Below are 26489 nucleotides of genomic sequence, written 5' to 3'. Positions count from 1 at the left end.
AGATTATAGTTCTTCATGACAAGTATCACTCAAAGGAGAGAAAGAGCAGGGAACCAAGAAGCAGATGGAATGAAACTTCTTGCCCTCCCAGAGAGGGCAAAGAATGATGTTTATCTGGCTGGAATGCTTGTTTAAAGTAGAGCATTTTCATTTTGCAAAACAGCTCTGAAGACTTGGGTTTGCACAGCAGCACAGACTCTATTCAGTGCTGCTCTGTCTTCCAGAACTGGAGAGGGTGCAGCCCCGGGTCTGCTGGAGTGGGTGTACGTGGCTCAACCTTCCACCTCTCTGCAGCCCATCCCAAACCTCCCTGGAAGAACCACTCATGTGACCGGACACAGCCCCTCACGTCTTACTCCAGGACATGAGCTGGCCCACGGAGGGCTAGTATTTCCAAAAGGCTCCCAAAGACCAGGGTCCTGCAGACCCTATGCTGGATGCTGGAGAACTTAGGTTTACATTCACTATCTCTTTTCTTTGGAACTCACATTTACAGGAAAAGAAATGGGTTATCTAGTGGGTACATACATATATGTATATAATGTATAAGCCATGTGTGTGTTTGTATACTACCATGTATGTGTGTATGTACATATATATAATTTTTGGTAGCACTGGGAATTGAACTCAAGATCTCATGCTTGCTAGGCAAACACTCTACCACTTGAGTCATGCATCCACGCCATTACCACCATAATTTTTGTTGGTGGTGGTCCTGGGGCTTGAACTCAGGACCTGGATGCTGTCTCTGAGCTTTTGTGCTCAAGGCTAGCACTCTACCACTTGTAGTTTCCAGTGGGTTAATTGGAGATAACGAGTGGCTTTGAACCATGATCCTCAGATCTCACCCTCCTGACTAGCTAGGAATATAGGCATCAGCCACTGGTGCCTAGCTTAAAAAAAAAATTGTTTTGGTCGATTGTGGGGCTTGAATTCTGAGCCACATACATTAAAAAAAAAAAAGCCAGAATTGGTGCTGTGGCTCAAGTGATAGAGCGCTAACCTTGAGAAAATCCAAGAACAGTGCTCAGGGCCTGAGTTCAAGCCCAGGACTGGCAAAAAATAAAAAATAAAAGAATGTGCTTTGTCAGCCAGCATGTTAACAGCAGGCTTGGGGGTAACTGTGAGTTTGGACCTCAGCTCATTCACTGACTGGTGGTCTTTGGAAGCCCAGCAACCTTGGACCTGTGGAGGAAGTTGAGAGCCTACAGAACTCAAGGGCTCAACCACAAGGAAAAGCACACTTCAGCCTCACTTCTGACACCTGTGAGCAGCTAGGAACACTGATCTTTCTATATCTTTTTCTTTTGCGGGAGGGGGGCCGGATTTTGAACTCAAGAGCCTCATGCTTACATGTTTATATGACTTACTTGCTTAGATGGTACTCTATCACTTGGGTCACACCTCCTGCCCAACTTTTGCTTTTTTTTTTTTTCAGGAGGCGTCTGCAGGACTTTTCTTCCAAGCTGGTGTTCAAACCATGATCCTGCAAATCTCAGCTTCCTTGGTTAGTCAGGATTATAGAGGTGAGCTACAGGCATCCATTCTATAATTTTCTTATCTTAAACATGGCATTCCTGAGCCGAGGGCACGACTCCAGTGGTGGAGTGCCTGCCAAGCCAGAGGACCTGAGTTCAAACCCCAGTACTAACCATTTTAAATAGAATGACCTTCTTTTATCACCGGTGGGAAAAGCTAAATAAAATACGTGAAGGATATGTCAGTGGTAATCAATGACAAATCTAGTTTTCCTGCCCAATTCTCTTGTTTTTTTCGTCCAGAACCAGTGATACCACTGGAATTGCAAGCGGCCCGCGAGTGCGCGCACAGCGCCCTCGCGCGCCCAGCCGGGGAACCGCCGTGGGCGCCACGCCCACCAGCGCGCGCCAGCGCGGAGGCCCCGCCCCCAAGTTTGTTGTTGTCGGCGCGTCCCGGTCTTCGTCGGTAGCGGCGGCGGCGGCGGCGGGGCCGGGTCGCAGCGCCACCATGGCCGTACGACAGGCACTTGGCCGAGGCCTACAGCTGGGTCGGGCGCTGCTGCTGCGCCTCACAGCTAAGCCCGGCCTGGCCTACGCCTGGGCGCGCCCCGGCCCGGCTGCAGGCTGGGGTTGTGGAGGCCGCCCCGGCCGGGCCGCCGGACCCGGCGCAGAGCCCGGCGGCCTCCAGCTCCCCGGCCGCTACCGCTTCTTCCGCCAGTCGGTGGCGGGGCTGGCGGCGCGACTCCAGAGGCAGTTCGTGACGCGGGCCCGGGGCGGCGCGAGCCCTGGCGGCAGAGCCGTCTTTCTGGCCTTCGGGCTGGGGCTGGGCCTCATCGAGGAGAAGCAGGCGGAGGGCCGGCGGGCCGCCGCAGCGTGTCGGGAGATCCAGGTGAGCAGGGGCGGGGCCAAGAGCAGAGTGCGCCTGGGGATAGGCCTTGAGCCAGGCCGGGGCGGGGCCTGGCGGGGGCGGGGCCTGGAGAGGGGCGGGGCGGGCAGAGCGGTTAGCCGCTGCACAGCTCCCGCCGCAGGCAGACCCGGTACGCGGCTGGGGCGGGGACTGAGCGGTCCTGAGTCTGAGTGGCTGTACTGCCTGGGGCGGGGCCAGGGCAGAGCTAGCCTCCGGTCACTCTGGCGCCGGCTCGAGAGGCCGCGAGCATTGAACATCGGCCTTTTCTGCCTGCGAGCCGCTGGGAGCGCTCTGCTCTCCCGATCAGCCTGGTCTGAGATGTGGGGTGGGCCCGAGCCCAGTGTGGGCGGGCCTAGAGCGTGACCCCGGCCGCTCCCGAGCTGGGGCGCGCGGCTGCGGGTCACGAAGGCCGGGACTGGAGTGGGTCGGGTAAAGGACTGCTCAGAGGTTAAGGCCTGTTTTCCTCTGAGCTGGAAATTGCTTGGAAATCACCAATGAGGGCTGATTTATTCAATGACCTGATGCAATGACAGTATCTCCCATCCTTACACAATGTGTTGAAAGACACCCGAATTATAGTTCCAGTCACACCATGGCACATGGTTTTGTCTGAATTTTCTTTTCCTTCCTTCCTTCTTTCCTCCCTTTCTCCCTCTCTCCTCCTCTTTTTGCTCCTCCTCTTCTCTTTCTCCCCCCTCTCACCTCTTGTTTTGGGACCGGGTCTCACTGTGTAGCACAGACAGTCTGGTACTGAGGCTTGAACACAGAGCCTGGGTGCTATCCCTTTGCTTTTTGCTCAAGGCTGATGGGTTTTTTTTTTTGTCTTTTTTAGTGGGTCATGGGGCTTGAACTCGGCCTGGGCGCTGTCCCTGAGCTCTTCAGCTCAAGGCTACCACCCTACCTCTGGGCCAAGCTCCACTTCCTGTTTTCTAGAGGTTAATTGGAGATAAGAGTCCCAGGTCCTTTTGTGCCAGGGCTGGCTTTGAACCTTGATCCTCAGCTCTAAGCCTCCTGAGTAGCTAGGATTACAAGCCTGAGCCACCACATCCAGGCTGTGGTCTACTTTTTGAGCCACAACTTTACTTCTGGCCTTTTGCTGGTAAATTGGAGATAAGAATATTGCAGCCTGGACTGGCTTCCACTCTCAATCCCTAGCTCCGAGGGAGCTAGAATGACAGACATGAGGCACCAGCATTGTCTAAGACCAGCTCTGAACGTGCAGTCCCCTGCCTCCACTTCCAGAGCGCTTGGATTACACATGTACCACCACACTGGCTGGTTCTGTGTACACTTTCTTAAAATTTACTGACAGCTGAGTCATACACTTGTGATAGTCAAACACTTATCCTTTGAGGTCAGTTTATGGAAGAGGACACATTCAGGGAGTTGAAGTGATTTACCAGCTAAAAAAAGGCAAGCAGGAGGAAGCAGCACATCCAACTAACATCTAGTTTACCTAGGTAGTGTTCATTAACCTGGGTAGTGCCAAGATATATAGGAGTTTTTAGGATTACTTTTTAAAGTAAGTAGCCCTGTGACCTCTGTTTCTGCTCTACTAAAGTGATTTGGTTAGGGCAGCTACACAAACAGAACCAACAGAGGATGTATATTTATAGAGAGAGTTATTTTAAGGTCTTGGCTCACCATGTCCTGGCCAGCAGGGGAAGTCTGCAGATCCAGGGAAGAGCCAGCCTGAAGTTGAGGTCTGAAGGCTGTTGGATGCCAGAGAACAAACTTTGTCCTGGTTTGCATCCCTTACTGAGTAAATGCCACCCTGCTTTTTACAGATCAGAGCTGGGGGGGGATGGAGGGAGGTCCCAAGGACATGTAGGTTAAGGAACAGGTAGCCTTTCCCATGTTTCCTGGTTTCCAGCCCAGCTCTTGTTCCTCATGGTTGAACTCTTGCTCGTTTGGGGTGACTGATGTCATCTGGCCTAGTCCCCAGTCCTGTCTTGGTCTTAATTGGCAGGAACTAAGGAGGGGAAATTTCACAAATCCTACTTAAAACTTAAAATCCCTTTTTGTTCCTAAAATTGACCCTCCTTAGCTTGCCATCCATGTAACCCCTTTCTCACATTTCCTGTGTCTTAACATTTTTAGTTACTCGTTAATTTTATATTTAAATTTTAAGCATTTTCTTTTGAACAAAATCAACAGCAGAATCCTGGCTTTTGCCTATTCAAGATTGAGCTTGTAAAGAAAAGAACTTTGCAGTGTCACATACCTATAATTCCAGCCCTCTAGAGGCAAAGCCAGGAAGATCCTGAGTTCAAGGTCAACCCAGATTACACAGGAAAACCCTATCTTTTAAAAGAAAAAAAAAACATAGGTATATACTGCAGAAGAGGAGGTGCACATGCCAGACAAAATAGATGTTCAGCAGCACTAGCCATTTGATAAATGCACATTCCACATGCAACACAATGAGCCAGTGCCTGCGGCTTATGCTTGTAATCCTAGATACTCAGGAGGCTGAGATTTGAGAATCTGAAGACTTAGCTTTAACTAAACACCAAAAAACTGGAAATGAAGCTGTAGCTCAAGTGGCTAGCTCTAGCCTTGAGTAAAAAAGCTAAGGGACATCTCCAGGCCCTGAGTTCAAGTGCCAGTACTAATACAGAAAACAACAAATACAACAATGATTAGAATAGCTGAAATAAAATAGTGGCAAAACCAAATTGGGTGATGATGCAGAGAAACTGGTAACATAAAAGGAAGGTTATGGGCCAGGAGTTTGGCCAGTGGTAGAGTGCTTGCCTAGCATGCAGGAAGATTCAGGTTTGATTCCTTGGTACCACATACATGGAAAGAAAGCTAGAAGCGGTGCTGTGGCTCAAGTGGTAGAGCTCTAGCCTTGAGAAAGCCCAAGGACAGAGCTCAGGCCCTGAACCTAAGCCTAGGACTGGCCAAAAAAAACACAAAAAAAACCAGAAAAAATAGTTCTATGTATGTTTGACAATCTAACTGTAAATTTCCTAGAAAACTCTACATAAGTGATTACAAGCAGTATTCATAATACTAGATATAATTACCAGCCAGATATTATCAGCGAGTGATGGTTACACAAACTCTGGAACATCCAAAATGAGATTCTGCTCAGTGTACTACTAAGAATGAGATCTTTTTTTTTTTTTCACTTTCTGTTTTGAAATACTTGTAGAATCACAGGAAGTTGTTCAAAATAGCACAAAGTATTCCTCATCTACTATGACAATTTACAAACATCAATATGATGTCAAACCAGGAAACTTGACATTGGTATGCTCTTATCTAGACTTTACTCACTTGATACCTCAAAAACCTGCATGTAACTACACATACAGGAACCACTAAATGAACATCAAGGGTTCATGTTTCCCTAAAAAAGGCAGTTGCAAAAGTTACCCAATATGTGATTCTGTGTCTATGAGATGGAGAATAGATTGGGGTGGCCAGGAGCAGAGAGAGGAAGTTGTTCTACAGTGAGGGATAGTTCTGCATCTTTACTGTGGTGGTGATCACATGACTCCATTCAGTAGACAAAATCCATAGGCCTGGGCTGGGAGTTTGGCCTAGTGGTAGAGTGCTTGCCTTGCATGCTTGAAGACCCGGGTTCAATTCCTCAGTACCATATACATAGAAAAATTCAGAAGTGATGCTGTGGCTCAAATGGTAGATCTCTAGCCTTGAGAAAATCCAACGACAATGCTCAGACCCTGAGCATTGTTCAAGCCCTAGGACTGGCTCAAAAAAAAAAAAAAAAACATAGGCCTACATGCACATGTACATGCTCATGCGTGTGTGCACGCACACATACTGATGCAGTATTGACCTGTCCCTGATCACAGTGAAGGAATAGAGTGTAAGACTGATAGTTCTGAATAATGAGACAGTAGCAAGATGGCTTGTATCCCAGATAGTCAGATCCAGTGTGTTGGTTGTTCTGGGCTACTGTCCTTGCCTCACTCTACCCCTTACTCTCCGTCTCCCTAAGGTCCTTCCTTAATAATCCTCCTTGGCTCACAGGACATTCTTTTCCCTCCCAGGCAATTTTTACCCAGAGGAACAAGCTGGTGCCTGACCCACTGGACAGGCGACACTGGCAGGGCTTCCGGCTAGAGGACTATCTGATTGGACAATCCATTGGCAAGGGCTGCAGTGCTGCTGTGTATGAAGCCACCATGTCTGCATTGCCCCAGTATCTGGAGAAGGCAAAGCACATGGGGCCTCTTCCAGACAGAGAACCGGATGTGATCCCACAGCAGGAGGGAGAGAGGGCTCCCTCGGCCTCTGTCTTTCCCCTCGCCATCAAGATGATGTGGAACATCTCGGTAAGGCTGGGGTCCTATCTATCTTTGTGGACCTGAAAGTACACCGGAAAAGATGCAGGCTCTCCACAGGAAGGGAACCCATGTGCTAGGCTTCCTCACAGTCTTGGGTGAGCATCTGAAGCTACATAGCTCAGATTCTAACCATAGCTCACCATTCAGTACCTTAAGAGTGGGCTAATAGTCTATGACTTTCTAGCAATCTCCAACCATGGCCACAGGTCTGTCAAGCACATTCTGAATAGCACATGCCTACCTCTGACTTCTGACTTGATGGCTCATGCACTTCAGGTCAGACAAACGATCGTCTTGTCCTTCCTTCCCCTCCTTCTATAGCCTGCATCCCTAGAGAGGAGAGGCCCACTTCTAGACCAAAGTCTTTCTGTCACCTCCCCACTTTCAGTTCTCGAAGGACCCAAAGCATTGAGATATTGTGGAGTGTCCCCCCTGATGCCCACAAAACCAAGGCTTTCTGCCTCATGTTTTTATCTTACTACTGCAAAGATGACCTTTAGAAAATCAGCTAACGCCTAGTGTTTTCTTCTGCTGTGAAAGCATCCATTCAAGGCTAAGATGCCTGGCCACAGGGGCTGATAATGGACACTGAAGAGTAAAGCAAGAGTTTCTTGTTTTGCTTTGGGCGTGAAGTTAAACAGTTGAATACCTCATGAGCACCCAGGTCCTCTGCCTGTGAAAAAATCTAGCCATAGACCAAACTCCCACTGCTGAGTGTGGCAGATAAGGCAGGCACAGGGCAAAGGACTTTTGATCATAGGCCAAGATTTCTAGGTGCTGGATCTGTTGGGAATGAAGTGAGGAAAATCACTCATCGTTAGGCGATGAGGAAGGTTTCCCTGTGATCCCATGCGGCCTAATTCAGGGACTGTTCCTTGGGTTCTGCCTGTGTGCTGAAGGAAACTGGTATGATGAGACTTCGTGACTCAGTGGTCACTTTTGAGCTGGCATTGACCAGAGGCATCTGTGACAAGAAGTAGTGTTTTGAGTCCTGACTATCCTGGCTCTCCTGCCCTGGACACCTTGGCTGCCAAGGTCTGAGTTGACACAGATAGCACATCCATCTCATATTCTCAGGAGAACCAAATTTTGCTTGCTGCTCCAGAGGTCATCTGATGTTGAATCTCAAAGCCATTTCTAGGCAGCACTGTCGTGGTCCAGGTCACAGGCAGGGCTTGAATCTGGCCATTCCATGCCGATGTGTGTAACCAAGGGGGGCTTATGGGTATGTTCCAGGCCGGCTCTTCCAGCGAAGCCATCTTAAGCACAATGAGCCAGGAACTGGTCCCAGCTAGCCGAGTGGCTTTGGCGGGGGAGTATGGAGCATTCACTTACAGGTACGTGCCCATGCCCGCCGGGGAGTATGGAGCATTCACTTACAGGTACGTGCCCATGTCCTCCAGAAAGACAGTGAGTTATTTTTCTTTTTTTTGTTTGACCTATTAAAAAGTCATTTAATGCATATTCCAGATGGCCAATACAAGCTTATTAGGTAATTAGCCCTTTCATAGTTCTTTTTGTAGTCATATAAAAATATTTTGGGGAGGGCCGGGAGTTTGGCCTAGTGGTTAAAGTGCTTGCCTAGCATGCACGAAGACCCGGGTTTGATTCCTCGGTACCACATACATAGCAAAAAAAAAAGCCGGAAGTGGTGCTGAGGCTCAAGTGGTAGAGCTCTAGCCTTGAGAAAGTCCAAGGACAGGGCTCAGGCCCTGAATTCAAGACCCACGACTGGCAAAAACAAAACAAAAACAAAAAAATATTTTGGGGAAAAATATTTTGACTTGTTCAAAAGAGAGAGAAGTCTAGTCCAGCAAAATCATACCCATCAGTGGGTTTGCATTGTTTTCCATTTGCAAGTTTACAAGATAAAAATATACAGATCTGAAGCTGGGCATGGTGGCTCACACGTGTAATCCTAGCTACTCAAGAGGCTGAGACCTGAGGTTCACAGTTCAAAGCCAGCCTGAGACTCTTATCTCCAATTAACCACTAGAAAACAGGAAGAGGGGCCGTGGCTCAAGGTGTAGGACCACAGCCTTGAGCTGAAGATCTCAGAGACAGCGCCCAGCCCCAGAGTTCAAGCCCCATGACCCACAAAAGGAAGACATACACACACACACACACACACACACCCCTACACCTGGGGGTAACAGTGCTCAAAAAGAAATGTACTCATTACTTTTGTGGTGATGAGGTGCTGTATGGGGAAATGTATAATAGCGCTTGACCCCAACTAGTAATGCAGCTGGCTGATTCACGGTGGCGCAGGGGAGAAGGCCATCAGTTGTGTCCAATTCAGAATGCTGGAAAAATCTACCCAGATGCTCCAATTCCTGCCAAACTGTGTGGGCACGCCGCCACCCAGTGGTGCTCTGTTCCCACAGGTAGGAACACCTGCTACACACCAGAGAAGTAACTTGGTACCTTAGAGAGGCAAAGTTCAGGCCCAAGCTGCTTCCAGGGTCTCCTAACCCATCTTCTGCCATGTGAGATGGATGGCAGCTTGTACACATGATAGGCTAGGTTAGATGGACAGACGGGTGGACTGGGAGTCACCCCATTTGGATTTTCCCCCAACCCCATGCTCAGTAGCTGGAACACAGTACACTAAGTACTGGTATGGAATAAATGCATGCTGGTATTGTGGCGTCTTTCGCTGTCTTTTCACCTGCCATCTGGGGTAACTGGCCTCATCTACCTGTCCTATTTGACTGAACAGGAAATCCAAGAGAGGCTCCAAGCAGCTGACCCCACACCCCAACATCATCCGAGTTTTCCGCGCCTTCACTTCATCTGTGCCATTGCTGCCGGGGGCCCTGGCCGACTACCCTGACGTGCTGCCCCCAAGTCTCCACCCAGAAGGCCTGGGCCACGGACGCACGCTGTTCCTCGTAATGAAGAAGTAAGTAGCAGAGCTACAGCAGGACCCCAGAGCCGCCTCACCTTAGGGGTGGGATCTGGTCCCTGCCTCAGAACTTCCAGGAAGAGAGTGCATGCAGAGGAGGTGGCAGGCAGCAGCCTCCATGAGAGCAATTTGTCTTCTAGGACGCACTTCCCATCTGATGCTTTTGGTACATTTGACTGCTCCCTTCTCTGTGGCTTGTGTCACCCTCCTCCATCTCCTAAGTGGGGCAGCATGACTGTTATTTTGAACCTGTGGAGCCCCCTCTCTCCCAGCTCCGCCTTTCGGGATGATGGAAACAAAGAGGATACATGGGGGAAAAAAATTGAAAAGCTCCCGGATGAGAAAGAGAAAAGGCCTAGTACTAGCAGTGAGTGGGGTGCCAGGGATTACCACTGCCTGACAACCAAAAGCCCTGTCCCCTTCTGCCAGCTACCCCTGTACCCTGCGCCAGTACCTTCATGCAAACGCTCCTAGCCCCCGCCTGGCCACCATGATGATCCTGCAGTTACTGGAAGGTGTGGATCACCTGGTCCAGCAGGGCATCGCACACCGAGACCTCAAGTCTGACAACGTCCTCGTGGAGCTGGGTGCAGGTAGGTACTTGCTCTGGCCTCGGTCTTCTCAAGACATTGGGACCCACAGCTCCCTGCTGGGTTTTATGTTTGGTCCTGCTGTGGCTTCTTTACCTCCATACTCCAGAGAGACAACCCCTCTTTTTGTGGGCTTCCCTTCCTTAGGGAGTCAGTTCCACAGTACTCTGATGCCCGCTTGCACAATAAGAGCCTCAGTACTGCAGGGTTTTTTTGTTTTGTTTTGGTTTGGTTTGGTTTTGTGTGTGTATGTGTGTGTGTGTGTTTTGGTTTTTTTTATTTTTTATTTTTTTGCCAGTCCTGGGCTTGAGCTCAGGGCCTGAGCACTGTCCCTGGACTTTCTCAAGGCTAGAGCTCTACCACTTGAGCCTCAGCACCACTTCCGGCTTTTTCTATATATGTGGTACCAAGGAATCGAACCCAGGTCTTCGTGCATGCTAGGTAAACACTTTAACCACTAGGCCAAACTCCTGGCCCTGTGTGTGTGTTTTAATGTAGTAAAATTGAGCTGGATTTAACTCAGTAGCAAAAGTAATTCAGTAAAAGCCATGCAAATGGAAGCCCAGTGCTTCTGGAAGTTCCCAGCACTGGAAGTACCCAATAGAAGCTGCCTGCCTCATTTCAAAGAGTCACATTTCTGATATTTGACAAGGGAACCTCTAAGGCTAAAATCCAGGATCTTTCCCATGTTATCTGCACTTGCACTGAGCTGTATCACCAGCCTTTAAGACAAAGTTCCGTTTTCTTAAGACAAGGTCCCACTATGTAGCTCAGACTGGTTTTGAACTTTCTTTTCTTTTTTGTGGGCCATGGGACTTCAACTTCCCCTAGGGTGCTGACCCCAAGCTCTTCAGCTCAAGGCTACTGCCCTACCCTTGAGCCAAGTCCCACTTCCTGTTTTCTGGAGGTTAATTGGAGATAAGAGTCTCAGGTCCTTTTGTACCCAGCTAGCTTTGAACCTTGATCCTCAAATCTCAGCCTCCAGAGTAGCTAGGATTACAGGCGTGAACCACTGTGCCCAGCTGCTCTTGAACTTTCTATGTACCTTGAATTTGAAATCTTCCTGGTTCTGTCTCCCATATACTACTTAGTAAGTTCTTAAAACTAGATTTAAAATAATTAGATATGCAGCTAAATGACTAAAGAAACCCTATGGATACTTTCACAAACAACTTATTCCTAATGCATTCTTAGGTTTATTGGAGCTTCAGGACTGAACTCAAGACTCCTAACATGAAAAGCCTCTTGGAGATCACCTGAGCCAAGTTCCGACTCCTCTGGTCTTGGAATAGCTCTGGCTCCTCTCACCTAGTCCTCTGTGTGGGCTCTTGTCTCTGGGAGGCACTTCCCTGTTCTGTGGCTGGCCCTCCTGTTCAGCTCCTGGGCGAGTCAGTTTCTACTCATAGCCTGACCTGTGCTTCTGGGCACACCACCTGTTAGCCCAGCTCACCCTCTTGGTGGTGGCTTTCAGAGGGCAAGAGTAGGTTTCCTGGGCAGAACACTCACGGCTCGCCTCTCCTGCTCCTCCAGATGGCTGTCCTTGGTTGGTGATCTCTGACTTTGGCTGCTGCCTCGCTGACGAGCACCTCGGCCTGCAGCTGCCTTTCACCAGCTGGTACGTGGATCGGGGTGGAAACGGCTGCCTGATGGCTCCTGAGGTAAGTCCTGCTCTGCATCCTCTACCATTAGCAGATGCTTCCACTCAGCAAAGGCATGAGACACACACCCCCTTCCCTGCTGCTTTGCTTTAGCCTGGCTCCCTCCATCCCAGGATATGAGTTTTGTCTTCAACTGGCCAGCCTCCAAGATCCCTTTGGGCCTGACCTTCCACTTATTCCAGCTTGGGTCCCTGGGGACAGATTAGCCTCTGGCTTTGGTGACACAGAAACAGCGCCTGACCTTTTACCCTCTGTCTCCTGTGCAGGTGTCCACAGCCTGTCCTGGCCCCAGGACTGTGATTGACTACAGCAAGGCTGATGCCTGGGCGGTAGGAGCCATTGCATATGAAATCTTTGGCATGGCCAATCCCTTCTACGGCCAGGGAAGGGCCCACCTGGAAAGCCGCAGTTACCAAGAGTCTCAACTCCCTCAGCTGCCCGAGATGGTGCCTCTGGATGCCCGGCAGCTGGTGAGGGCACTGCTTCAACGAGAGGCCAGCAAGGTAAGGCCAGGCTTTTAGGGGACTGTGTGTCTGGGGAGTTCCACGTTGCTTTGGCAAGCACAGGGTCTGGCACACACAGGTGTAAGGCAAGTACAGGAGTAGACAGTAAATCTGAGAATTAACCAGAGTAAAGGAACTGGCCACCAAACCATTACTCGAATTCTATCATGTCACCTCTTCTTGGCTTCTTTAATTTTAGTGCTGGGGCTAGAACGCAGGGCCCTGTGCATGCTAAGCAAGCATTTACTGAGCCCAACCTGTCTTCTCTTTGGCTCTTGTAGTTACCTAGAAAGTTACTCAGAGGGCAAAGGATGCTTTTTTTGAGAAATAGAGATGCAGCATATGGAAACAATTGAGATCTCATCTGACCGGTGGGGGGGGGGCGGGGGGAGTAGGAAGGTATTTCAGAGAGCAGATCTGGACACTATGAGGTTAGTATAAAAACAGGAAGGGCCAGACTGTTAGAAGCTGTAACTGGAGCAGCAGGCCTGACTCAGGTGGGTAACACAGCAGGAAGGACAGAGACAGGCCTGAATTTAACAGCGCAAATGCCTGTGTGTCAGCTGAGGGAAGCCTACCAGGATGGAGAGGTGGAGGAAGGCCTTGGCATGACTCCACATTAAGAATGCCTTATAGCCAGGTGCGGTGCCTCACACCTGTAATCTTAGCTACTTAGGAGTCTGAGATCTGAGGATCAAGGTTCAAAGCCAGCCTGGCACTAAAGTATGTAAGACTCTTACCTCCACCCTCTTTCTGTTGCAGAGACCATCAGCCCGAGTGGCTGCAAATGTACTCCACTTAAGCCTCTGGGGTGAACATATCTTAGCCCTGAAGAACCTGAAATTAGACAAGATGATCGGCTGGCTTCTCCAGCAATCAGCAGCCACTTTGCTGGCCAACAGGCTGATAAAGAGCTGCCTGGAAACAAAGCTGAAGATGTTGTTTCTGGCTAATCTGGAGTGTGATGCACTCTGCCAGGCAGCCCTCCTGCTCAGCTCCTGGAGGGCGGCCCCAGACGCTGTGTATCACTGATGTGTCACTAAAAGGACCTTGAAGCATGTGGTGTGAAGGTGTGTGGATGCCACATGAGCGGGCTGGGAGCATGGGAGTCAGGAGACAAGCAGAGTGAGGGGCTGGTCAGCCAAAAATGAGTGTTACTTTGGCAAACAGAACAAGTTGATTCAGTTTGATCTGTAGCCACTAACTCTTAAATTCTATAACCTATGTAGACTTAAGTTCTTCTCACTGCAGGAGTTGGCAAGCTCTGTGGAAGGCCAGATAGTAAACTAAGTTGTTGCAACTACTCAGCTCTCCTAACACACAAAGCAGGTGTAACAAACCAGTGCTGTGCTCCAGCACAGCTTTATTTGTGGACCCTGAAATTGGAATTGTCATGTGTCATTTCTCTAACCACTTAACAATGTAAAAACCACTTCAAGGCTGCAAGTGGCAAGCTACCTATGGCCCATAGGCCAGCCTGCCAACCTCTGGTCTGAATCAGTTCACAAGACCTAACCCTGAGAACATGAGGTCCCTGCACTTCAGTGTGAAAGGCACTGCGTCCTCTTGCAGCAGAGAAGCCATGCTCATGATCACCTTCAGCCCTGCTCTGTCCTCACAGGTCTCCCGCATTCAATGGCTGGGCTGAATCAGGGTCAGACCTGGGCCTCCTAACAGAGGGCCCGGACCAAGCAGTGAGTGGCTGTGGGGAGCAGGTGGATCAGCATGGCCCCAAGAGGCATGCTCTACCTGGCTGAGGCAAACACTTGTGCACATTAGTAATTCAGGGATCATAAAAATCAATGGGAAGGAGGCCTGGGAGGCCTGCCTCTGCAATGGCGTGCTTCCCTCCCAGCTCTAACCACTGAACTCACCCAGCCTGTGCTGTCTAAAAAGGCTGTGGAGCCCTAAGTTAACAGTGTGGCTCTAAACCTCCTGATTCCCCTACGGCCTTGCGCCTCACAGGACGTGTGAGACCAAATACAGATTTAGAGGGCACACTACACATGCACATGCTGAACTGAGCATTGGGCTTTCAGACTGATCCTTACGCTCTGGCCATGAGAGACTTCATATAGAATCTTACTCATGCTTTTAAAGAATGAGGCCACGAACTATAGTAGTGAGCAAAAAATTATCTTAAACCATGCAATTCTGATAATCCGGAGCTGCTATCCCAGACATTCCCACCTCCCCTTAGGCATTAGCCACTTTAGCTGCTGAGAAGTTAGCACGCAGTCATTTCATAGTTAAAAGACAATTTTTGGCAAAACTAGACAAAGTTAACTGCGAGGCACTGGTGGCTCACACCTGTCACCCTCAGGCAGCCGAAACCTGAGTACAGAGGTCTGAAGCTAGCCTCGGTGTACTGAGGTTTGAAACTAGCCTCAGTAAACAAATTTGGGATTCTGAGCATGGCTCAGAGTGGTAGAATACTAATAGTAAGTGGGGAAAAAAATGAAGAGGTTCTGAGTCTAAGCCTCAGTGCCAGTGTGCGCGCGCGCACACACACACACACTCAATTTGCTAGTACATATCCAGTCATCTCAGAACGGTGTCCCCACGTGACCTCATGACAGGGCCAGCATTTCTCTTTATTTTGGATTAGAAAAGTGACTGCACGTGTGAAAAATGCCATGTAATTCAAGATGAAAAAACTTACATAAAAATTATTTCCCAGCCCCCACCCCTTGGTACTAATGCCACGTCCCCCACTGAGGTAAGGCTGTGCTATTTCCCACGACTTGAAACAACAACAAAACCAGCTCGCCCTAATAAAATCATGTGTGTCGCTCTGCTGTGTCGAGTCCTGGCTCTGGTCCCTCAGTCCGATTTCTCCTTCTCCTTCATGTGTAAGAAGACGATGCTGAAGATGAAGAGTCCTGCCATCATGGAGAAGGCGCTGGCATAGTAGGGGTAGGCTGAGGGGATGAAGCGCTCATACTGTGTGTGCTGGAGTGGCCGCACTGACACCTGGGACAGGACAAAGGTGGTAGGCCCTGGCCGCTGGGAGGCCTGTGCCGGGTACCAGTCAGCCGCAACCACACCGCCCTTGCTTACCTGAGTGGAGGAGTACAGGTGTGTGTAGCCAAGCCGGTTGTAATCTACTTTAAACTGGAATACGCCATACACATCTGGCAACTTGAACTGGACACTGTATTTTCCACCTGGGGAAGAAATAACATGCACATCCAGGCCAGCGTCATTTGGCCATTGGGCAAGCACAGCGCCTGGAGGCTCCCTTTCACCCCCTCTGGCAGGAGCTGCATCTACCTTTCCTCTTCAAGAAGGTCCTCACAAAAGGATCAATGCGAACAAACTCCAGCTGGATGTCATCGCCATCAAAGGGGACCCACTTGCCATTGGAGAGCTGCTCAATCACGATGCTATACTCCTGCGATAAAAGGCTAGCTCAGCCAGCAGTGGCTGGTGAGGCACAGACTGCAGGCCATGCTGCCTTAATTCTAAATCTACACACTAGACAGGGACTCCCAGGAGTCCAGGAACCTGAAGGAACCCTGCCACCTTCCAGGGCCAGGGCTGACCACACAGCTGGAAGCATCCATGCAGAGTCCATGGGAGCCCAAAGCACTCTTCTTCTGAGTGCACGCGAGTCTCCACCACTGCCCACCTGCCTTAGCCTGCCTTTCTCTTCTCTGGCCTGACAGTTCCATCCCTGAGTCCCAGCTGAAATGTACATCTGGTACAACTGACTTCCCAGACTCAGGTCTCCCCCACCCCCCAGCCCAGTGCTCCCACAAACACACACAGCTCTTCAAAAGGAGGCCTCATGTCAGAGCATGGGTTTAGCACCAGACTGCACCTCAAGCAGCTTTCTAGAAGGAGAGGTAAAGATTCATCCTATATATACCCTGACATCATAATGTTCAGTAAATGCTTTCCAGCTATAGACTCAACTTGGCACAAACCTTGGGGCCTCCTTCCCAAGCACTCACCACTAGGTCAGTAACCGTGTAGGCGTTGGGGGGGGCTTTCTCACCCACTCGATGATGGGACACAGGCCCCACCCTGAGGACGCCCTCCTCTTTGAACACCCAGCGGGACAAGGCCACAGCCAGCTCATAGTTACCCGTCTGGGAATACCTGCAGGAGAAACGGAAACTATAGAGCCTTTGCCCAGTTCTTCCCCCATGGAACCCAGCAGGCCACTGAATGGGAAAGTGAAAAATGATGAAAGGTACAAGCAGTGTTGGTCTCTTTGGGTGTCACCTGCAAGTCACAGGCTTTTTGCTTTCTCTGGTGGGACTGGGTTTGGAACTCAGGGGCTTATGCACGCTGGGCAAGTGCTCTACCACTGAGCTGCATCTCCAGCCATAGAGACAGTTTTCTAAAAGCAGTGCTGGAGGTTAGGAGCTTTTAGACAGTCATTGTATCTTGAGACTCTGGAGCACCAATACCAGCAACACAGCAACATCTTTAGCTTGGAAGGCTGCTTCTTCCCCACGCCCAGACGGCGGCTGAGCCCCTGCGCTACCTCTGGGCACCAGGCGTGGCCTTCTGCACAGCGGAGTTGAAGAAGGCATCACTAAAGAAGTCCAGGGAGCCGCTGAAGATGACCCGGGCGTTGTTCCTGGCCTGGAGCCCAGCAATGAGGAGAGTGTTCTTCCCCACTGCGTGGGGGTACTGGTGACCGAGGAGACAATTAGCACATGTCACTGGGGTAAAGGAAAAGCCACCACAGCAAGAGGACAGGAGGCTGAACCCAGAGGTAGTGACATCCCTCTCCTCATGAAGGAAACTGGGGTCGCTGCTGCTGGCATGCCCACGCCCCTCAAACTCCATCAGTACCAGCCAAGTATTCTCTGCTTTGCTCTGGTTTTTAGATTTAAAAAAGTACCTTGCCCCTGGGCCCAGGAACAGGAAGTTCAAGATGCCAAGCTGCTCACCTGGGTAATGGGTTTATCTGGGAAGAAAGAGTAGGAGGTGGAGGAGCCCGTGAGGATGTCCAAAACCAGGGGGTTGTCAGGATCGGCCACCATCCTGCAGCGGGAAGAGACAGCAGCCTGACCTGAGGCTGGCCCCTGGACACCCGAGTCCCGAGGGTGCTCTCTCCCCAAGGACAAACACTTTTTATTGTCAAGCACTTAGCTTTCCTCTTTATTCATCTGGAAGAGGAACATCCCCCAATAACCTTAAGTTTGGCTTAATTTCCCCCAAAGGAAGGTGGCCCCTTCTGCCATTTCTGTTGGCCTCCCTGTCACTCACCCAACTCCTCGGAATAGGATGGGGTTTAGAGATGACTTCCCAACAATGGTCGGGGCCTTCAGTAGGTTCTCTGTGTCAGCCACTATGAGTGTGTGCTGCAGAGGGGAGGGGAGGGAGCGGGTATGAAAGACTCCCAGGCCAGGGAGCACCTCTTAGCTGCTGCAAAGTGGCAGACCTGATTACCTGGCCAAGGTCGGAGACATCGTAGTTGTGATGGTCAATGACAGCCGTTTGCTCTTCATCAAACTCGATCCCACACTCGCTGCCCAGCTCTCGAAGGGGGTCACCTGCAACAGACCCAAGAAATGCCTGGCTGAGTGCGGACAGTGGGCCCCGGCCCAGCAGTCATGGTGTCTTGATACTGGTCAGGCACACCTAGTGTCCTACTGCTTCATTAGGCTGGGCACAACCTCCAGGGTGAGAATCAAAACTCTCTCCTTCATAAACCTGATGACCCAGTTCTACACAACCCCCTTTGCAACATAGCCATTACCTCAGTCAAAGCTGTCCTGGTCACACCTGGACCTCAGGGGTCCTCCAGGCCTTGGCATCACCCCACCAAGAAACCCACCAAGAGCAATGCGAGTTTGCAGTCTGTCATACGGAAGAGAGGAGGGCAGCCTGGCCAGACTGGGCAGGCAGGTGACCTAAACACGGCAGAGGCCGCTCTCCCTGCTTCTGGGTAACATTGCAACAGTCAAGACCGGAAAACAAAACAGAAACCTACCCCATACCTTAGGCTCCAGGCAATCTGCCTTTCTCTATGCAAAGAGCTACCAAACAAGCCAGGAGCATCCCACCCAGCCAGGTTTCTCACTACCTGTCACAGAATGCACAGGAGGAACTGGAGGCCCCACCACCCTGCAGCATGCTCATTGCTTCCTGGCCACAACCCACCAGTGCCACAATTCAGTAGCTCCCAAGCTCCCTGGAGAAAGCAGGGAGAAAGCACCAGAACCCCCAGACACTCACCAATGTCAGAGCTGGCGGCTACCAGGACACTGCCTCCACCGTCAATGAAGGCGCTGATGGTCTCCACATTGATGTTGCCTCCGAAGTCTAAAAGAAGAGCCAGGCGCAGTGACCAGAGGCATCCTGTCACTGCCCCCTAACACTTGGGAAGGGGAGGGGGGGCTGCAGAGCAGCCACGGGCAAACATTAAGTGGGATCCCGCCAGGCTCAAAACTGAGCGGGGAGACTTAGCACACTACATGTGGTATGGGGAATGGCCTCATGTTCCCCAAATGAATATTCAAAGGAACAGCTCAGATGGGTGGACTTCTAGAGATATGAATGAAATAGTCAAACATCCCCTCATTGTCAAGCTCCAAGCACAGAGTTCAAGTACATGTAACATATTCACCTAACGAGCCATTATCCACTCATTATTCAGGAACAACACAATCCAACACATTGCCTGCACCTGACACAAGTGTTCACCCAGTCCTCTCCTGGGGCCACTAACAGCCCCCCAGAGCCCCGTCCCAATAAACCTAGCTATGTGAGGAAGACCACTCCCTGCTGACTCGGGTCGTGCCCTGCCACCTGACACGAGTGCTCACTGGCTTACAGTCAGCAGCCACTGATCCATCCGTTCTGCAGATTTACACCCCAGTTCTTCATACCGGGACCACACGCCGATTTCTATAAAGTGATCACAGAGGGCTCATTCATTCCCAACATTTGCAACCACGAGATCCTATCCTAACCAGCGGGTTAGGAAGCTGAGATCTGAGGATCAAGGTTCAAAGCCAGCCCGGGACAAAAAGACCTGAGACTCTTATCTCCAATTAACCTCTAGAAAATGGGAAGTGGGGCTTGGCTCAAGGGTAGGGCAATAGCCTTGAGCAGAAGAGTTCACGGACAGTGCCCAGGCTGAGTTCAAACCCCATGACCTACAAAAAAAAAAAAGAAAAGATCCTATCCTTTACTGGCCAATCAATTCAACAATTCAACATATGCCACCTAGCTGCCATATAGCAGAACATTAGGCTTAAGAGTCTCTCCAAGGGGTGGGAAGGGGGAGGAGGGTTGGCCTAATAGTAGTAGAGTGCTTGCCTAGCATGTAAGAAGACCCCCAGATTCAATTTCTCGGTATCACATACCTAGAAAAAGTTGAAAGTGGTGCTGTGGCTCAAGGGTACGGCTCTAACCTTTAGAAAGCCCAAGAACAGTGCTCTGGCCCTGGGTTCAAGATCCAGGCCTAGCAAGAGTCTCCCAAGTCTCAGGCACCAGTGGTACATGTCTATAATCCTAGCTATTCGGGAGGCTGAGATCTGAGAATAGAGGCTTGAAAAGAGAAACATCTCCAATTCACCACATGCCTGGGCATGTGGCTTGAAAGAGTACCAGCCCTGAGCAAAAAAAAGTTAAGTGATAATACCCAGGTTCGGAATTCAAGCTCCAATACACACTCTCACACTTACACACATACAATTTGTCTCACCAAGTGAACCTTGATCTTCAACATAAAACTTGAAGGAATACTTGATCACTTGTTCAATGAGTATTCCTTGTATGCAGAGAAGAAAAATAAAGATAATAAAGGAGGCGGATGTGGCCGGGAGTTTGGCCTAGTGGTTAAAGTGCTTGCCTAGCATGCATGAAGACCTGGGTTCAATTCCTCAGTACCACATACATAGAAAAAAGCCGGAAGTGGTGCTGAGGCTCAAGTGGTAGAGCTCTAGCCTTGAGAAAGTCCAAGGACAGTGCTCAGGCCCTGAGCTCAAGCCCAGGACTGGCAAAAAAAAAAAAAAAAAAAAATTAAAAAGCTGTAGATGGTGTTCCGAGCCCCGGATTCCGGCGGCGGGGCGGGCGGGGCCTTACCTTCCACCGAAGGGGAGAAGATGATGAGATTGTCGTAGAGGAACTCCCCGTACTTAATGAGCGACAGGCTGGGGTCGTCGGCGCTCTTGAACGTGAGCTCAAAGCCCCGGTCTGGAAGGGAAAGTAATAAAACACCGGGAGTTGAGGCAGAGGAGACCCACGGCGGCGGCAGCCGCAGGCGCCACCGCCCCCCGCCCGACCGCACCGGCCGCCGCTCGGACCCTGCTCTCACCCCTCAGGCTCCGGAAGAAAAGCGAGTGCGTCTCCCGCAGGTTGAGGTTGTCCAGCAGCACCAGCGTGCGGGGGCCGCTGGCGCAGGCCGAGCCGAGCAGCAGCAGCAGCAGCAGGCATGAGGGGGCTCCGACGCGGGTCACGGCGCAAGGCTCCATCTTCTCCTTCCTGCCTGGGAACCCAGCACCTGGACACCGGAAGTGCTCCGTCTACAGTCTCCCAATCGCCGCTCGAGGCCGGGGGGCGCCACCCGGAAGTGATCCGAGGACTTCAGCGTTGGGCCACCAGAGCCGAGGCCTCGGTGGTGCCGAGCAGTTAACACCGCCGGAAGTGCTCCGAACCGTGGAAGGTTCTCTGAACTCTATTGGTGGACGGGGCCTGAGGCTCCGCCTCCCCAGGGGAAAAGGCTCAATCCTAGAGAGACAGCTCTGACGCCGCGGCCAATCAGCAAGGCCGAGCGTCTATTGGCTCCGCCCAGGAGCTCCCGCCGCTGGTCCGCTGTCTGGTCCTACGCCTTCTTTCGTGGTCGCTGGTTCCCGGTTACCCCAAACCGGGCCCCGAGTCCCTCACAGCTTTAGGGTGGACTTAGCACTGGGAGTCAGGCCCACCTCCCTGCCGGGGTGAGGACGGCTCGGCGGCGGACGGCGACGGGCCTCGGACCCCGGGCTCCGCCTCCCTCGCCCGCCCTGGCGCGGCCCGCGCCCGCGGGAGGCACTTTTCCAAGGCAGCTCTCGCACCCTCGCCGAGGCGAAGGTAGCTGTGGAGCGGCGCGGGGCCGTTCATCTCCGTCTCTTTTTTTCCTTCAGTGTGCACAGTGTGCTGTAATGGCTCCAACTCAGGGACTGGGCGCCGCCCCTTAGCTTTCTCCCTCAAGGCTGGCCCTCTACCAGGTCTGACTTTTTAATGATTGGAGAGAAGAGTTTCAAGGACTTTTCTGCCCCAGCTGGCTTTGAACTGTGACCCTCGGGTCTCAGCCTCCGTAGGATTTGTCACAGGCTTGAGTCCCTGGCCCTGCCGGTGCCGGGTTTCTGACACTTCCACCAATGCAAAAATGACAAAAGTCTATCCTGCGTCTGGATGCCTCTTCTTACCTGACACTCCCTACCTCCTTCCCCATCCCACTGGCTGCCCTTCACGAGGTTGCTTGCCTTTTAGGTCTCCATAGCTTTATCCTTCTTGCCCCTCCTTTGCCACCCCCCTCCCCACAGTCCCATAGCTCCCAGAATCCTCCCTCTTAAAGAAAGAGCCCTATCTAACCTCTCCAGGCAAGAGCACCTCGGCTCAGACATGCAGCCTGTGGACACTGCTGTGATCCCCACAAAACATGAAACCCTCCCTGTTGGTAGGTGAAGGGGCTCCTGACACAAATCCTCTCCCACTCTGGGGCCCTCAGGAGGTAGTGAAGAGCTAAAAAAAGCGCCCCCATTCTGAAGCAGCAACCGTCTTGTTTATGTAAACTGAGTGACCCAAAAGTGCACATAAATTAAAGAAACAGAATTGTGCCATTAAGTCCCAGGCACTGACCTGTCTGTGTTAACATTAACCAGAACTGGTGTAAATTCAAGGGGTGGCATTTGTTTTCTAAAGCAGAACTCAAGTAAATTCAGGGATGGCATTTGTTTTCTAAAACCATAAATCTACCCTTAGACAGCTATAGGAATCCCCCTTAGCTCCAACTGTCCTGAACTGTCCCTAACCCCTACCTTATCTCATCCCAATAGCTGATTGCTGAGTTAATGTCAATCTGTAGTCTTTGCCTTTAAAAGCCCTGTAGAAAAGCTGTTCAGGGCTTCCTCCTGGGCTCCCGCTGTACGGGAGTGTAGGACAGAGGCCTGGAGCTAGCCCGCCTGAATAAAGCCTTGCTTTTGCATTTCGGAACGTCTGACTCTCGGTGGTCTCTTGGTGGTCATCCTGAGACTTGGGCAGAACAGTTGGGGGCTTGTCCGGGATACCCCCAAAAGACCCCCGAGACCCCACACCCCAAAGGTAAGGAAACAACGCTGTTGATTTGTCTTGTCTCATCATGTCTGTCTGTCTGTGTCTGTCTCACTCTCCCTTGAGGACGGCTGCTCCAACTCGTATTTCTCGAAGGGATTGCCGAAGCGGACGCGCTTGTACGGCAACCCAGGAGACTGGAAGATGTCCCAGACCCTCCACTCATAGAAGGGGGTCCCTGGAACCCCTTCCTAGTAAATTGGTACTTGTAGGGCGTAAGTCAGTCTGGTCTTTGACCGGCACTGACCGGGAAGTCTCCTAACCGAGACTCAATTGGCCCACCTTGATCTTGGGTCTGCTGCTTCTGTTTCTCTACAGGAGTCAGCAGACCAGCGTGGGAGATCTCCATCTAGTGAGTCTTGTAAAGCTCAGCCTGTGTGTTTTGTCTCTTCTTGATATTTGTCTTGCCTATTGTTATTTTGTGGACTGAATGACTGGCGAGACTGAAAACCATAGGTAATACTCCATCTAGCCCTTGGACTTGACTCTAGCTCACTGGAAAGAAGTTAAGGAAATAGCTCAAAACCAAAATGTAATTATTAAGAAAGGAAAAAGGAAAGTTATACCGCCCGTCCTCCAGGGAGGGAGCACGGAGGACATTTCCCCCTTCATACTCCCCACCCCAGTTAACTCCACCTAAGGCGATGAAGGAGAACTTTGAAAATGAAAAGGCTACAGCTGTGCCCTCTACTCCAGGGGGTCCCGCCCAGTCAATTCACCAGAGCCTAGGAGTTACACCTCCTAGCAATTCTGTTGCTCTTCCCCTTTGTCCTTTAGGTCCTGAGGATGCAGAGAGCCGACGACAGTTCCATTACTGGCTGTTTGCTACTAGAGGCCCTTTACAATTAGCATACTCAGAACACCCCTTTTCTGAGAAATACCAGGATTTAATTTGCTTGCTTGAAACTGTTTTCTTTACCCACTAGCCAACTGGGATGACTGCCTGCAGCTCCTGGGAGTTCTGTTCACCACGGAGGAAAGGAACAGGATCCCAGAAAACGTCAAGAAACTTGTCCCGTGCCCCACGGGAGACCCCATCACAGACCCTACTCAGAGCCTTCCCTTCTGAACACCCCAACTGGGACTACAATGAAGCAGGAAGTAAGGAGCGGCTCCAGGTCTATCGCCAGGCTCTGTTGGCAGGTCTCAAGGCTGCAGCTCGCAAGCCTACTAATATGACCAAAGTTTAGGATGTTTAGCAGGGTGCTACTGAAAGTCCAGCAGCTTATCTAGAGAGAGTCATGGCAACCTTCAAGCAGTACATCCCTTATGATCCTGAGCTGGAAGAGAGCAGACAAGCAGTTACTGTAGCCTTTATCAACCAGGCAGCACCAGACATCAGGAAGAAATTGCAGTCCTTGGAATGACTAGGCAATAAAGGACTAAGAGAACTAGTAGCTGTGGCAGAGAAAGTGTATAATAAGAGAAAGAGATTTTCTTCCACCAGTGTATCCCATTGTAGCAATCAGGCAAGGTGTGTCTTTACAAGAGAGACAGGAGACAGGAGAGACAGATAAAAAAAGAATTTAGATAGACAGCAAAGGCAAATGGAGCAGGTGCTCCTAGCCACCATTGGTAAGCCAGAGGATAAAAATAGAAGACTAAAATTAGGGAAAAACCAATGTGCTTATTGCAAGAAAGAAGGGCACTGGGCCAAAGAATGCCCCAAGAATAGAAGGAAGGACTTTCAACCTTTGTCTCAAAAGTAAGTCAGGGAATAGGCTCTGCACTGGGGGCAGATTGGAAGTTGCATTGTGCTTACTGACCCCAGAGTTCAGGACAGGTAGAAACAATGAATCGGACCCTGAAAGAGACTTTAACCAAATTGGCCTTAGAGACTGGCGCGGACTGGGTGTCACTTCTTCCTTTTGCTCTATTTAGAGTAAGGACTGCTCCCTATCAGCTAGGCTTTACTCCATTTGAAATAATGTATGGACACCCCCCACACACCCATTGTTCCTAGTCTCCAGACTGATCTATTAAGTGACCTGGATGATGTTGAATTTTTTTTGCCTGAGTTTGATTATCTACAGCTCGTGCACAAGAGGGTATGGCCCCAACTCAAAGCCCTTTACGATTCTGCCTCTGTCCCTACCTCTCCATTTGTTACATTCCTTATGTAATTAAGTTGTCTTGTAAAAAAGTTTTGTTTTGAACCGGGTTCTCACCTGCAAGAGAAAAATTGGCATAAAACTGCCCCCTCAATTCTAGGGGCCACAGTTGAAAATCATATGACCCTGTATGGATGGAGCAGTGGCCTATTGGCAGAAAAACAATTGGAGCTATTAAAATTAGTATAGAAACAGCTTCAAAAGTCCCTATTTCTGTTACCAAAAGGGCCAGGAAATTACAGGTTTATGCAGCCCAACCAGAGCTCCCAAGTCTTTCATCAATTCCTGATAATTTGTATGCTATTGAGATAAAGGATTATTTTTGTTCCTTTTTTCCTATTCCCCTTCACCCATTAGATAAGCAGTAGTTTGTCTTTACCACCCCTCCTCTTAACAAACTTTTTTTGGGGAAAGATGCCCAGGTGAAAAGCAAAGGCCTCCGGAGGTAAGGAGAAATCGGCCGACCCCCTGTATGTCTGTGTTTTGTTTTGTTTTGTTTTGAAAGTGCACTGTGGGCCTAAAACAGAGAGGAAAAAGTTGGATGCAGCAAGCTCTCTAAGGCCTGGGTGGTCAAGGGATGCCTTGACCCCCCTTCTGGGTTTCTTGTTGGTAACAGGGCTTGTCTGAGAGTCTCACCAGCAAGATAAGTCTGAATCTAAATAAGCTGTTTGGTGAGAACATTCTTCCGAGTTCATGTTTTTGTGTTAAGTGTATCTGATTGAGTCCAATTTTCTTGTTATAAGTCAATGTCTGGTTTTGTTTGAGAGCCTTTTGTAGGTAGGTTAGGATGGCCTCTGCCTGCCGGGTACCAGGGAACGGAAATCTCCATAGGGGAGGCGCCTCCTGAGTTCAGGGCACCATGGTCTTTCCAGGCATGTCACCAGAAGTTTAGGAGTTACTTAAAAGCCTCTGCTTCTCTGTCTTGTCCTTGTTTTTCCTTGGGTATTTTTCCTTGTCCAGTTTTGTCTTTGAAATTGGTACCAGTTCTAAATATGTGGGGTGTGTGTGTGTGTGTGTGTGTGTGTGTGTGTGTGTGTGTGCTCGTGCACACATCTTTGTTATCTATTTGAATATTTCTGGGAAGTAAAAGTTTTGGCCCCACTGGGGGTAGGTCTAGGGCCTGGTATGGCCCCTCCCCCTCAGCTGCAGTTGGGGTGAGCCAAAGTCAGACAAAGCAGCTGCAGGCTTAGTCCAGTTTCCTTTTTCCTAACAGCCTGCTGAAGTGGCAGTCTGGAGGCAGTTGGTGGCAGGACACAGACTTCAGTTTTAGTTCTCCTAGGTTTAAGACTCCCACCCAACTTTCATCTGCAAAAAGTAATATGTCTGATATCAGAAACAAGCTCTAGAAGAATAAGTTTCAGCTAAGTTGCCTTGTTAGAAAGCTTTGTTTTAAAACCTGGTTGTCACCTCCAAGAATAAGATTGGCAAAAAACCCTCATGATACTAAAATTTCCGGAAAATGAACGGCCGATATTAATTTTGCGCGCTTTAAGATCTTTGAGTATGAATGTGTGTGCGCGAATGGGTGTGAGTGAACAAGTTCAAGGTTAAATTGTCAGCATGCTGTGTAAAACAATGGATGAGCTCATATTTGAAACACTAAGGCAATTGGGTAAATCTAAGTATAAACTTCAAGAAAAGTATTAGGTTTGAATGTTCTACAGTGTCTCAAAGGATTACGGCATTATTTTAAAGAGAAACTGGTTAATAGGATTTTTCTAAAGATTCTGAAAT

The 26489-nt window shown here is 50.2% G+C and overlaps 2 protein-coding genes across 2 annotated transcripts; one reads left to right on the top strand and one right to left on the bottom strand.

Annotated features, from left to right (window-relative positions):
• Nucleotides 1–1913: 1913 nt before the first annotated feature.
• Pink1 (PTEN induced kinase 1) lies at nt 1914–13424 on the top strand. Its single transcript, XM_090335681.1, has 8 exons — nt 1914–2367; nt 6411–6695; nt 7944–8089; nt 9430–9612; nt 10045–10208; nt 11736–11863; nt 12130–12366; nt 13129–13424. Exons 1-8 carry the CDS (start codon nt 1987–1989, stop codon nt 13396–13398), a joined length of 1794 nt encoding a protein of 597 aa, XP_090191807.1. The 5' UTR covers nt 1914–1986; the 3' UTR covers nt 13399–13424.
• A 1499-nt stretch (nt 13425–14923) lies between these two features.
• Nucleotides 14924–20940, bottom strand: Ddost (dolichyl-diphosphooligosaccharide--protein glycosyltransferase non-catalytic subunit). The gene is made up of 11 exons (XM_090335680.1): nt 20651–20940; nt 20419–20529; nt 18565–18651; nt 17776–17879; nt 17593–17687; nt 17274–17367; nt 16862–17010; nt 16323–16470; nt 15640–15760; nt 15427–15533; nt 14924–15339 (listed from the first exon to the last, which is right to left on the bottom strand). The coding sequence occupies exons 1-11, from the start codon at nt 20805–20807 to the stop codon at nt 15190–15192; spliced, it is 1323 nt and encodes a 440-aa protein (XP_090191806.1). The 5' UTR covers nt 20808–20940; the 3' UTR covers nt 14924–15189.
• Nucleotides 20941–26489: the final 5549 nt, after the last annotated feature.

This window comes from Megascapheus bottae, chromosome 6 (assembly GCF_031878675.1).
Source record: "Megascapheus bottae isolate mThoBot1 chromosome 6, mThoBot2.hap1, whole genome shotgun sequence".
In the NCBI taxonomy this organism is placed as follows: domain Eukaryota; kingdom Metazoa; phylum Chordata; class Mammalia; order Rodentia; family Geomyidae; genus Megascapheus; species Megascapheus bottae.
This window is presented reverse-complemented; position numbering and strand designations above follow the sequence as displayed.

Bases quoted from the DNA above. Each gene is read 5' to 3' on its own strand.
- Ddost (XM_090335680.1), bottom strand. From the start codon at position 20,807: ATGGAGCCTTGCGCCGTGACCCGCGTCGGAGCCCCCTCATGCCTGCTG. The intron at 17,011-17,273 runs GTGAGCAGCTTG...CTCGGTCACCAG, and splicing joins CAGATAAACCCATTACCCAG to TACCCCCACGCAGTGGGGAA. The intron at 15,761-16,322 runs GTGAGTGCTTGG...CTTTTATCGCAG, and splicing joins ACACGGTTACTGACCTAGTG to GAGTATAGCATCGTGATTGA.
- Pink1 (XM_090335681.1), top strand. From the start codon at position 1,987: ATGGCCGTACGACAGGCACTTGGCCGAGGCCTACAGCTGGGTCGGGCG. The intron at 2,368-6,410 runs GTGAGCAGGGGC...TTTCCCTCCCAG, and splicing joins CAGCGTGTCGGGAGATCCAG to GCAATTTTTACCCAGAGGAA. The intron at 6,696-7,943 runs GTAAGGCTGGGG...GGTATGTTCCAG, and splicing joins AGATGATGTGGAACATCTCG to GCCGGCTCTTCCAGCGAAGC.